Consider the following 13,582-nt stretch of genomic DNA (forward strand, 5'->3'; position numbering starts at 1 on the left):
GTTTCAAGGACCTAAAGCTTCTGTCTGCAGTGGGGGGAGAGGAGGCTTTGGGCACCGCTTCTCTTAGCCAGGGCGTTTTGGAAGAGGGCTTTTGCAGCTGAAGGTGAGTTAGATGTTTGTGGTGGCAGCTCTTGCTGCATGAGCGGCTGCAGCCCACACCAGGTTGGGAGCAGGAGAGTGATGCTGTGCCCCAGGACCGGGACATGACCTTGGCTTTTTCCCTTTCTTGTGTATTCCTTGCAACCCTGTGCTTGCAGAGCAATGTGCAGAGCTCTCCAGCAGCTCTCCTAGCGCCCCAGGGAGATCCCAACCTGCACCTCACTCACAGGGCAGCATGCAGAGCTCCGGGACAGAGGCTGAGCGCTGCAAGCGTGCTTACATGCAAACTGGGCCAAAGAATTCAGCTCTCGGCCACGGGCTTGGGTGCGACTTCCAATGCTTACAGTGCTCCTGGTCAGCCTGGCTGGTGATCTCCCATCAGAAGAGAATGTGCTCTCCAGCAGCCCCCTGTGTGCTGCACCGTTGGGCTTTGTCCTTCAGGCAGGGAGCTGTCAGCAGGGCTCATCCTTTGTCATCTCACTGCCTTCCCCATTTGGCATGCCCGGCTTGGATGCGGTTCCTCTGCATGCTCCTTTTGCGCCCTTTGCTTGGCTCTGGTTGTGTGTTTGTTTTCTCTCCCCCACGGTCTCTGTTTCATTCACTGCTCGGAATAATAATAAGGGGCTTGTTGAAAGGGTGCTGTTAAGCAGTTTGTCGTCTTCATTCATTCTCACTTATTTATTGAGCATTCTTTTTCAGTGTGCTTTGAATACAAATTTCTTCATGGTTTGTTTTAATATTTATTACTGCGGAGGTTATACAAACCATCTTACTGTCATAAAACCCTCATAAATACTTATCAGTTACGATGGTGTTACAATTCCCATTTCAGAGATGCAGAAAACATAAATATAAGAATTTCCACTAATTTTGGCGCCCTGTTTGAAAAATGCTCAGCCTCAGTTTCCAGGACCCTCAGCCTGGATAGCACAGCCAGAGTGCATTTCTGGCTGCACACCCGCAGCTGTGACGGACATCAGTCCTTCTGCAAATCAAGCCCCAGGTGCCACGGACCAAGTACTGAGAAAATAGGATGCACAGGGAGTGACCGCCTGGTAAAACGTGGCTGGTGCTACTTCACGGGCTTTCCTGTGACAGCCCGTGTTCCCCAGGGCATTGTTCGGCTGCTTAACCATAAGACCCTTCTTTCTCTTCCTGCAGTTTCCCATCTGCTCCACTCTGCACCTTCCAGCTCCTGCAGTGAGCGAGCCTGGGTGTGCTGCAGATCACAGCCTGCCTCGCCACACAGCCCTGATTCATGTCCGGCACGCCGAATGCTGTGGTTTGGTGGAAAAAAATAGGATTGGATGCCATAGTGACAGCCTGCGTTGTGTATGCAAAAGGGCAGGAGGTTATCTGAGGTTGCCTGGCAACTCCAGTTGCAGCATCTTCTGTATTTTACAAATTTTGGTTTGCAGTGCTTGTGTTCCTCGAATATAGTTGATCCTCTTTAAAAAGGGTGTTGAAAAGAGGGTTTTCTTAAGGGTGCGTGCAGAAAATCCTCGCTTGGATCTCCTGTATGTACACAGGAACCTCTGGGCAAACAAGTTTACTTAATGGTTCCATGCAAATAAAGGCAGAATATTTGTGATATTCATGAGCCACTGGAGAAAATATTCCTGGGTTTCTTTCAGCCAAAGAATATCCGAGATGGAGGTCTAGTGGAGCACATTAATGCATTCCTGTCAAAAACCTGGCTTTTAGTGCTTTGCTCTTCGTTCCCTGTTGTTAGAGTGTAAGTAAAATGCCACTTTTATCTCGAGTGGTTTGCCTTAGAGACTTGTGCTCTTTGTGAGTGCTTCATCCTTTCCCTATCATCATTTTTTTTCCAAATGTGGAAGGGCTAAGCAATGACGATTTATATATAGTGAAGTGTAATTGTGATTATATTGGGTACTGTCTCGTCAGTGAAGTGAATCTACAGCTTAAATAAGGGAGTAGGTAAACACGGAGAGAAGTCTAAATTATAGCAGTGCAGTGGGGTGCCTGTCATACACCAGTGCTTTTTGAAACCAGAGGCTGCCCAGCTACAGTCCGCATAGGGCAGGTGCTGCCACTTTTTTTCTTGGCTGAAATGAGTATTTTGCCAGATGGGGAAGCGAGGCTGGAACCACACTGTAAGACAATTGGCCTCAGACTGTGTTTGTACAAGGAGGTGTGTGTTGTTTTCAGTAGGAGAGAAAGGTAGCTGTGTTTGGAACAGCTGCCGAAGGTTGTTCAAGGTGCGGCACGCCAGCATGCAGGATTTGCTGCGAGGACACTCTGCTGCTTTTCTGAGAGATATTTTTATTTTTATTTTTTGCTTTGTCATAGTTGCAGAGCACAGCTCCTGTCCCAGGTCAAAGCTGCCCTTGCTCTACCTGGCAGGATGGGGACTCTCCGAGAGAAGGCATCAGTGTGCAAACTGTCTCCACTTGCAGTGTCTCTGCGTTATTGTAGAGGCCAAGGTGGTGTTAGGGTAGCAGTGTATTCTTGCTCTGTGTGTGCATTTTCTTGTTATTATTTATTTTAAAGCAGTATATGAAGTCTTCTTTTGAAACTGCATGAAACCCCTTGGCTGTGGTTTTTCTTCTGCGGATTTATTGGAGCGAAGTGCAGTACCAAAGTAGAGCTTTAAAAAACAAGGCTGGAGCCTATAGGAATTTCTTGGCACCCACATACTCCAATATACTCTAAACAATAAGCTTTATTGCGTAGGTATACATATTTGAGCTGTATAATTTTGTGCATAGTGATGCTTGTACTGAGAATCAGCTTTGACACGAGCAGAACCCAGGCTTGTTACCTTGGAGGTTTGATGAGCAATAGTGCCAGGGTTGGGCAGAGGGCAGCATAAAAGTGAGTATGTTTGCATTGCAAGCAAGCTGTAGTAAAATTGCTTCCACGAAGGTATGCAAAACACTGTTAAAATTGTACTCCAGCCTGTACAAATGATACTGCGCGCTGAGGCTCCAACATGTGGCTGTAAAGCATGTGAGGATGCTGGGTTTTTTTTTATGACTTTTTTTTCTCCCTTTAGACTAATGGATCATGTGGCAGTCTCAGCTTCAAACAGGATGCCATTAAGGGCTTTAACAGATTTACCAAGAGAATAAATTGTGCATTCGTTGGATGAAGTCTTTGGGCATCTCATTAAATGTTAGCTAACTGATGGTCATAATATCTTTCTTTTTTCTCCCTCTGTACTTCATCTGTCATCCGTTTGTAGCCTGTACAAAAGTCTTCCTCTTTTGCCCTCTAATTCTAGTAAAAAAAGGACTTATTTGAAAATAAATTCTGAGGACTGAAGATCAACATATGAACAGACGGGCCCATTTACTTAGAGAAGACTAGCTCTGTATGTTGCATACTGAAATAGATTTTATTTTTATTTTTTCCTTTCCCCGGTGATTAACATAATTCACAGTACAAGCATTGTTCATGCAAAGCGCCTGCTCAGCATCCTGTTGACACTTGATATTTTTGACAGAGGCAAGGTTTGGGTCAGCAGAGCGGACGGAACATAATTTCTTGTGCTGAAACCAAAAATGTTCAAATCTCTTACACTTAATATTATGAAGACATGGTTTGTCTATCGTTTCTTTCTCCCCCGCTCAAGCACATCTTTCCCTCTCAAGCTTGCTGTTGAGACTTTAGACTTGGCTGGTGCTAACGAGAGGCAAACCAAGCAATGAGTCAAGTGGTGAGAAGAAGATTTGGCCTTTCTAGATCAAAGTGAAGCACATCACCGATATGTTCTGTACTTCTGGATAAGCAGGAGGACTTTTCAGGTCCGTGGAGGATGTGTATTTGGATGTTGAAGTGCTAGCATAACAACCTAAACAGAAAAGGTACGTCGTCTACAATTAGGGGTGTTACATCGCCAAAACGCTGCCTTCATGCGCAGCAAGTGCTGCACGGCATGGTTAGATTTGTGTGCTCATGGGAAGAAAACGTTATGCTTCGCAAAGCTAATGGAATGCCCCTGTAATAAATTCTGACTGTTTTGTTTCAAGTGCAGTCTTCTATTTGCATAAAAGTCTGGCTGTAACAGGCCCTTCTGGATTTTCCTGCCCTTCATTTTGTTTTGTCTACCTTCTCACCTCTGAGTTTTTCACTCTGATCTGAGAACATGGCACTATGATGTGTTGGGTGCTCTTGTAACTCACCCCCTCACAAACATATGTGCTCATTGGTACGCAGACTTTTATGTTTTTTTGGAAACCTGTGTTTAAATTATCGGTAGCTGGTCACATTCAAGGCTGTGACTCGCTGCACGTGGATTTGCCAGCAACAAGTTATCAGCTGCTGGCACCCAGGCAAATTTGCAGGGTGGACAAGGAAATAGCCAGGGATAACCAGGGAGCATTTCTTCTGAGCTTCCTGCAAGGCTAGGGAAGTCTAGCAATTTCAATGGAAATCCAAGCCACTACAAATAAAGGCAGAGGTGTGTTTGACACGTGTGAATGCCAATGCTATCAGCGTTCACCTTTATTTGTTTGTATTTGTTTCATATCAAAACCATCAGATGCAGTTAGTAACTTTAATGATGGGAGTAGTTTGTGGCATAGGATGGGGTCCGGGTGGTTGTTTCCGTTCTGGCGATGGAGATGGTGGCAATGTGGCTCTCAGCATTTACTTATGAAAATTACATTTTGCAGAGAGATTTGTTGTAACACCTCTTCCCTGTTAAAAGCTCTGCTCTCTTTTTGTTTGTCTCCCTCCTCATAGGTGTACAAGGAAATGGAAATCCTTCATTTCTTTTTAGATGTGGAAGAGAGAGGGAATTTAGTCCCTTATGTCATGCTTGTCAACAGCCAGCTCCAGTCCTAACCTTACAAAGATACTGTCATGTGGTGTATCTGTGAATCTGCAAAGATTTTGTTTTTCCTCTAGCATATTTTATTTTTTCTGTTGCAGGTGGTTTAAACCTGTGTGGGATGCTCCCCCTTTCTAATAATTCGGAGGTCAGGGAATGTTTTTAAAAAGCAAAGCAAAACAAAAAGCACACGAGGGAGTGGGAAGGGGAAAGTACATGCCGTTCTTCAAGTGGCAAATTACTGATGTAAGTTGCTTCACCCTGCAATTGTTTCATTCCCATAGACTATGAACCCAACTTTATGAGGTTTCCTGAGTGGAAATAACTATATTTCTTTCCCCCAGTGGCAAGGTCTCTTCTCTTGCAGGAAGGAATGTCTTTCTTCGGGCACTTGCCTCCCCTTTCTTTTTCCAGCCAAGGAAACTGGAATTTAAAAGGAAGCCTCAGAGCTTATCTTGTTCGAAACACCTCCAGCTCTCTGGATTGCTGTCATTGTCATTGTGGCAGCGTTGCAGTCAGGTACCATGGTGATCTCAAACCCTGTCACACTGCCTGCACGTACTTGTCAAATAATTTTTATAAGTGTTAGATTGCATCGATTCCAAGATGATTAAACAACAGACATGTATAATTCCCACCACGTTGTCATGCTATTTATCTTAGAAGAAATCCATCTTTAATGATTTACTTAGTGCTTATCAGTGCCTGTTATATTTTTCCTGCTTTAGCTTGAAGGAGGACAACTTTTGACAGGCATAGGAATCTGCCTGTGTAAAACCATGGCTCGCTGAAATAGAAAGGGACCCCGCCTTTTAGGAATTTTTTTCAAATTGTTACTGATAAGGAACGCTTTTGTACTTCTACTCTGAAAGCAGAAATACAAAATCATGGAATCGTTAAGGTTGGAAAAGACACGGTAAAAATTACACAGTATTGTCCCAACTTCACGAGTTTCTCTCCATTGTTCAGGAAGCAATTCTTAGTGGTTTTGTTCTAAAAAACAAAACAGAAATTCCTAAAACACAGAAAAATGTATTGCATTTGGACCTTAAGGTCTACATCCACGAGAGCAGAACTGACTCAAAATTGTGTTTAAATGTTAACTTTGGGTAGCAGGGGGGTTGTAGTGACAAACTTCTGCAACTAAAAGAAGATTTAATCCCCTAGCTCTGCTCCTTTTCTCTCCCAAAAACTTACTCACTTTCTTCGCTGGGATAATTTTCTGCCAGGCTAGTGGACAAAATCCACTTAATGCTTGCAGAAGTCTCCAGTGATCACCTGAACTGGCACAGGGGAAACAACTGCTTGTACGAGGCTTTGGGGGCTGGAGGAGGGAGAGCTGCGTTGTATTTCTTCAGGGTTTTCTGGAAAGGGGGAAAAGACCTCTGGCTATCTTGCGTAACTCAAGGAGGCTCTGCTGGAAGCTTGCTCCAACTGGTATTGTTTACAAGCTGGCCATGATGGTCCTGATTCAGCAGGTACGTGATTCGGGTGGTTCATCCTCTCTCTAAACCAGCAGTTCTGTAATTACTAGTTCTTCCTGGCCTGAAGTATAATTTGTTTTCAACAAGCAAAATAAGCTAAGAATTTATTTTGGGGGCTGTTAAGTTTGGTAAACTCAACAAATAAGTTAATGAAAACCTGAACTGCAGAAGCATACCATAATTCTTTTCTTTCTTTTTTTTCTCTTCTGTTTCACGGGTCACATAAGGACCAAGTGGCAAGAAGCTCTAAAAACTAACAAACTGCATACCAGGAAGTTGGGATTTAAAAAAAAAAAAAAAAAAAGAGAGAAAGAAAGATAATACCACCAAACCACAAAAGAAAATCTGTTGAGTGGGATAGCTTTCTTCTGGGAGAACTCTAAGAATATAAGCATCGAAACACAGAAAATAAGATTCTGCAGTATCTAAATAGCTTGTCATGTTGGCATGACAAAGGCTAATCCTCAGTATCTAAAGTAAAAGGGATCTTTTATTGATTTTGGGGGAGGTTGCTTGTTTCTAATCTCAGGATTTAAGATTCAAAATAGTTGTTTTTTTTGTTTTGTTCTTTTTTTGTTCCTTCTAAAAGAAGGCCACAGGCATGTCACCATGGGTTTGATGAAGATAATTCTATTGAATTTCACAGAGAGGACCCTGTTTTGCTGTGGCCTTATGAGGAGCTTAAAAGAGTGAAGCTAAGTCATATTAGAAATAATCAGATTTGTAACTTAAGAGTGATCTAAAAAAATAATAAACCAGATGCCAGAAATACAAAGAACCAACTGGATATAGCAACACATGAAATAAACAGTGTGCCATCATCTAAAACACTTTTCTCCAGTGCCATTGGAGAAATACCTCTAGAGTTCAGCCCTCTGTTGTGTTGGCTTCAGTGAAATTACCGCGCTGATTACAATATGAAGAACCAAGCATTTCAAATGACAAAATAGCTGCTGACTTCATGGTGAAATAGCCTCACGCGGAGCGGTATCTAGATGTTGGCAGCCCTTCTGAGTCACCCTCCCATGGAGCTCTGCCAGAGCTTGCCATGCCTACCTGGGTCAAGCTTCCTGGAGCAAAGCCCTTGGGTTTTTTTGTTCACCCAAAGCTTTGTCTTTAAGACCGCCCTTGCTTTTTCTAAAAGAGTAGAGAGAGAGCTCTAGCTGCTGGGTCGCAGCTCTGTTTTTGCCAATAGTTTGTAACTCACTGAGGAGACGTAGGTGAAATCTGGCAGTATCAGTTGTGCAGGGATGTTGTAGCATGAATTTTGGAAGTGTTGGACCGATACGTTTGCTTTCAAGAAGACTTCAGTTCTGATTTCTCTTTTTCATTACACTGCATGCCTCTTTTTCTATTACCCAAGAGCTTGTGATGTTGTCTGAAAACACAAGTTACAGTGAAGTCAATGGAAATGCTTGGGTTTTAGTTCTTTCCCTCCCACCTGAAAGACAGGATTATATTTTTTTCTTGCTTTTATGGGTCCTGGTACACTTACAGTCCTTCTGGCTATTCCTTACAGCTTGTTCATAATGGGAATAGTTTCATGGGGCTTGTATCCTGGGTGCCAGAGATACCCTTGGCCTAATGGACCAAGGCGTAATGGGCCATGTGATCGAAACAGTGAAGAAACCAACCCCAAAAAATAATAATTTAATCAAATGCCTCCAAGAAGTGCAAGGTGACAGCTGGGACGATTCATTCCCTACCTAATCTTTGGCAACCCAAATTGCTTCTGACCTGCGTGGGTTGAGTTTCGTCTCTGTAGGTCCCTTGTGTCGTCAGTGGAGGGAGAGGCTTCTCCAGGGCATGACTCAGGGTGGATTCAGAGGGAAAATGTAGCCTGACAAAGTCTGGTTGCCTTCCGTAAGCACCTCAGCAACTGGAACATGATGTGAATACTCCTCAGAGGCATTCATTCTACAAATATTTGTAAAATACTGTTGGTTCTTCACCTGGCATCTCAGAAAGCCACCTTCCAAGTTCAAAGGATGCAGTAAAGAGAAGTTTTTGTGATACTAACACATGCCTTTGCTGTCTGTCCTTGGAGAAGATTACCATTTGTCATCTTTTCCTATCTTGCCTCTGCTCGACCCTGACTCTCACCAAACATGTACACACACTTCAAGTGGCAGCATTTTCCTGCTCCTTTTTGGTAGGTTGCACTACATATAATCTTTTCTTTAACTAGCAGTAAGAAGAGGGTTGAAAAGAAGGGTGTGCTATGAAAGGAATTTTTAGTGAGGTGTTTTTTTGTCTCGTGTTATCTCACTGGCATTGTAGTAGCTGTGCTTGTAACATCATCCTTAAATAAAAGCTGAGAGTTTGCTGGTTGTTACCCTCTGGTGCTGGAGGAGTCCTGTTTCTTTCCATTGGTTTGGCTTTTATACTTTGATTTCTCAGACAGTTTTTAAAACAAGATGGAAATTCAAGATGAGCCCAATTTTATGATAAAGGTTACACATTTATAGTAAGAGAAATAATGGAAAGATAAGATGCTTTTCTGTTTATAAAAAAAAAAAAGAGCTGGCTGAAGAAATTGTTCCTCTAATGGTCCATATGAAACAAAACCTTCACACAAAAATTGATCTGCTGTTGCCAACAAAATGTTTCTGTGCGTCTGCAAGTAGTTTTCTAAACCTGCAACCAAAGATGTGAGTGCTTCTGTAAAAACAATGAGGTCTTTAATTTTGGTTTTGTTTGGAAATGTGTCAGTCAAAAAGAGGAAGATTTTAGTCAACACTATCAGAACTCGGTAACTTTACAGAAGTATATTTTGCCTTAATAGTAAACCAGAGAACATGTGTCATGCACTTGATTATGGGGTGATTTGTAATCAAAATACACAAAAATGCATGCAAAATATGCAAATCACATATCAGCTAATATGTTGGTAAGGGGACAACTCTTGCTGGGTTTCATTTTGGGGCTTTCAGTTTAAGGAGCTGCTTTGTAAAATCCTGCCCTGCAAACGATACCAGTTTTTAAAGACTTGTCAAATTTTCACATTTCAGTGCTGCCAACCATGCTGGGAAGATTGCTGCCAGGAAAACCTGTGCAACGTCCAGCTCCCACCGCCACAGCTTTGTTTTCAGCCCTCTACCCAGGTGTTCATAGAGAAGCTGTAGCCTTGAATTTAACTTTGCCTTCCAAAAAATCCAGTTATCTGCGTTATCGTTCTGTGCATGTATTTGCATAGCCAAAGAAAAACCCCAAACAGAAAAAGGTGGTGAGGTAATGGGCGATAGCTGAACAGCAGATCCATGTGAGGATGAGCAAAGCAAATTCTTCGTGTCTGGCACTGGGACAGGGGACAATTACAGTTCACTGGTGGTATCCCCAGTGGTTGGTTTTTAAAGCTTCATTTTTTGTTTCTGCTCTTCCCACCATGCAGAATGCTTTGTTTTTGTAGTGTTTCTGGGGAATCACAAGAAAGTAAGGTTAAATTCTTTCAGGACAAGTTCATTGTATCTGACCTAGGAAAAGAAATCTTTTTGTGCTTATCTCCAAGGTGCATTTTAAATGAAAACGGAAGAAAAACAACAAACAATGAAGGAGACAGTGTTATTTCTGTCATTTGATATTCTGCCTACTGTCACACATGCACATGCAGTAATTTATCATTGCTTTTGCAGCTGAATAATGTTAATTTAATGCCCAGAGTAAAGCATTTATAAATCAACTCTGCAAAATGTTTTTTTGTAATGTGTTTTCTTACATGTGGTTACACTTGGTTTGGCAGGGTCACTGGTGGGCATACATTTCAGAAGACATGGGTGTGCACACGTGCACAAAGCTTGGGAGGGAAAATAAGAGTTTTTCCCCTTTGTTGCAGCATTTGTGCAGTTGTGGGTCAGATGGCACTCTTCTCTCAATTCCTTACAGCAGGGAAGGAGGTGTTTTGATCCGAAGCTCAGCTGCTCTCACGTTGGCTTGCCAGGTGCCTCGTGAAGGAGGCGTAGCAGTGAGGAGGATCTGCTGAAGGACTGGAACAGTGTCTCCTTTATTTGTGGTATTTAAATTTAGTTCTTTTTGGCCTTGATACATGAAAAACACAGGCCTGATCTCTAAAACTTAGTTTGCCTTACGGTGACCTGAATAAATAAAGCATTCAGCTCGTTCACGTGGGAAGGATTGGGTCTTCTATTGTTTTCTTGGCATTGAATTGAAGTCCTTGTTACAGCACCCGATTGTAAAGTCACATCTCCCAAGAAAGGCGTTTTTGTCTGGTGAAGTGCAGAGGGCTCAAGCGTTGCGAGCAATCCACTCCTGCCAGCTGGGCAGCAGTTGTGGACACTTGGTTTTCAACGTTTCGCATTCAGGACTAGGCTGGTATCTGGTCAGGGCTATTTCCAGCAACCGCTCGCTGAGTTAACTCTCAAAGTGCCTGTTCTGGTTTACAAATTGCTTCTTGGAAAATGGTTTGGGACGGGGTGTGTTTGCCCGGAGAGAGGGCTTGTTTTGCCAAGGCTTCCCTTCCTCTTGAACAATTAATGTCTGTTTGCTGCAATGAGGTTTTGAGACTCCCTGGTTTGGGTTGCAGGGAGCTGCAGGGAGATTTGCTCAGCTCCTGGTTACGTGTGGGTGGAATTGTCCTTCCTATTTCTTTAGGTGCAGATGACAACAGCAGATAGTACCCCTAACCAATCCTAAATCCTAAAACGTTGTTTTTCATGCCATTATCTCAAAAATGGTGTGGCAGGGGTTTTATTAGCAATTAGGTGTTCTGCTTTGAAGTTACACAGCCCTTTGATTTACGAGCAGTTTCTGGTGAGATGCAGAGCATTGCCAACTTCTGAACTTACCTCAGACTCACCTGGGCACCAGGCATTGCCTTTTCATTTAGAAGTCATCCTTGACAATTTTGCAACGTGTCTTTCAGTGACGTTCTTCCCTCTGGGTCTGCTGGGCTTAAGTCTCCCACCCATTTTCTTGCACTGCAGGTTAACACTCACAGACCCTTAGAAAGCTGTTTCCATCACTGTCCCGGGGTGGGGGTTGTTGCTGTGCACTATAAACAACAAAAAAAGCAACTGGAGGTCAGATATGCTCTCTCACACCGTATCCAGTCATTTGTGTACGTTTAGGTTTTGATACTAGTGTTGAGAAAGAAAAATCAGAACATCCCAAAATTTCATTATCTGCTTCAAAAACGCATCCGCCAACTGTTTAGGAAAGTTTGCATCACCAAAGTTAGTGACAAGCATTAAAAATAAAGATTACGGGTTATTTTTAGCTCGTGATATTTTTTTCCAAACCCCGGACAGCTTGCACAATGACCTCCCCGTGCAGCACGGGGCTGGCTCGAGTCCCCTGCACGAGGGCTGCCGTTCCCCAGCCAGACCCCGCTGGCAGCAAGCGCCCACACGTGCCTGGGTTGATGAGATACGTGTCATGGGGCAATAGGCTTTGTTTTCTAGGAGGGGATTTGAATACATTTTGGGACCTTTCTGTGATTTCTTAACCGTGTTTTTTATTTCCTGGGGGTATCCTCTATTTTTAAGGAGGGAGACACTGAAGGTGTTTGTCCAGCTGTCTTCCCAGTGCACCTGTGAGTACTTTAACCATATGCATGTAACCACTTGCACTTCATTTTGCATCATTTTAATTAAAAGCATCTCTTCTTTCTCTATAATTCTCTATCTTCGGATGTTGGCCATTCTACTGGTTTTCTGGGTCTTTCTGGAGAAGTTGGAAGACTCATACCTCACTTGCAGAGACAGTTTATAAATACTGCCGTAAGTCCTGTTAAGAATCTGCTGTTAATAATTTCTATTTCTGACAATGTATTAGGTAGAAACGCACAAGGTATGCATGTCTTTCAAAGCGAGAAATGTACAAAGTATGGAAAAGTACTAGCAAGCACCTTTCCAGGGGTGCGCACAGGGATTTAATCAGGGTTGTTCTTTGACTATGGCTACACAAAAAGAGTCTTTCTTGTTAGCGTGTCGTCCAGTACAAGCAGTAGTTTTTGGGGCCAAAGTAAGCAAGTCCAGGCACTTGGATGTGAAGTTTTGTCAATAAATATGATATTTTAAAATAGTGTGGCAGATAGACACAGTACTCTGGTAATCTCCAAATTGAGGTTGATTTCCAGGATTTTGGGGGTGGGATGTCTATTTTGGGCGAGATGCTCAGGTCTGACAATGACACCAGCTCTGTAGAAAAAAACGCATGCAACAAATGTTTCTATGGCACATTTGGCATGAATAAAACATTAGGTTTTATTACCAGTAAATATCCTGGTAGTGGCAGAGAGGATTTTTGAAACATGGAACTTTACGTGGACATTTAACAATACTTGGGAGAAATACAGGTTATTAAGTGTGGATGTTTTAATGAAAAGCCTCATTGAAAGGTACGGTCTTCTCATGTGTTCGTTCTGTATTTTTCACAGCCATCTGTTATTTACAGTACTTGCAATTTTGGGTTTGTTCTGGAGGTTATTCACAAAGTTCAATTGCTAGCTTCACGGGTGATACCTGTAATCCTGTGCTTTGAGGAAAGTGTAAACACTTGATAATCCACAAACAGGAGCTGAGGTTGAACTTGTGGAATTGTTCTCTGTTGTGTTGACTGTAATATATCCTACCCTTAAAGGTGCTAGAAGGGCTCATTGACCATTTCCTGGCTTTCTTTTCTAAAGCCAAATAGCTCAGGCTGGTGCACTCCTCCAAGCTGAAACTCTGTTAGGACCCTGTAGGTTCAGTAGCTTTGAGAAAGATAAAACTGTTATTTTTGCTCCTAATTCCTTTGGCAGGCATAACGCTTTGAGGATAATGAGGGAGTGATGCTTATTAAACTGGGTTATTTGTTTTGGTCAAAACTCTCTTAAGGGCAAGCTATTTTTAGAGCTTATCTGAGGCACGAGTTAACAGAGGTGTTTTGAAGCTTACTCAGACAGGAATATGGATTGTTTTACCAGCTAATGTGATCAACTTTTTTTTGTGACTTGATATTTGTGTTTAATTACTCTGTGATTTTCTTTGTGGGTCATAGTTGTGATAAGATGCAGGATGTAGATATTGAGGGAAGCTATTAAAGCAAAGGTGTTCTGCACCAAGGGAGCAAAACTGAAAAGGCTGGGGAAATGTATTGTGCCTTTTTTCTCATTGATTACCCAAAATAACTTTGCTTTTTATGTTACAGAATATTGATCGGTTTATATAATTTCCTAATAATGCAGTAGGTCTGTGTTTAAAAT

General features: G+C 42.6%; 1 protein-coding gene across 2 annotated transcripts in view; it reads left to right on the forward strand.

Moving 5' to 3' along the window:
* COMMD1 (copper metabolism domain containing 1) overlaps positions 1-13,582 on the forward strand; it is a 77,667-nt gene that overhangs the window by 36,881 nt on the left and 27,204 nt on the right. The window contains exon 3 of one of the 2 annotated variants that reach the window (XM_040552694.1): positions 9,393-10,055. The exons of the other annotated variant lie outside the window; for it this stretch is intronic. Within the exon in view, the coding sequence (XP_040408628.1) occupies positions 9,393-9,506 (114 nt within the window). The 3' untranslated portion in view covers positions 9,507-10,055. Of the gene's footprint in view, positions 1-9,392; positions 10,056-13,582 lie in introns of those variants that run through there. 2 annotated transcript variants of the gene reach the window in all.

The sequence above is a fragment of the Cygnus olor genome, chromosome 3, assembly GCF_009769625.2.
Source record: "Cygnus olor isolate bCygOlo1 chromosome 3, bCygOlo1.pri.v2, whole genome shotgun sequence".
Lineage (NCBI taxonomy): Eukaryota > Metazoa > Chordata > Aves > Anseriformes > Anatidae > Cygnus > Cygnus olor.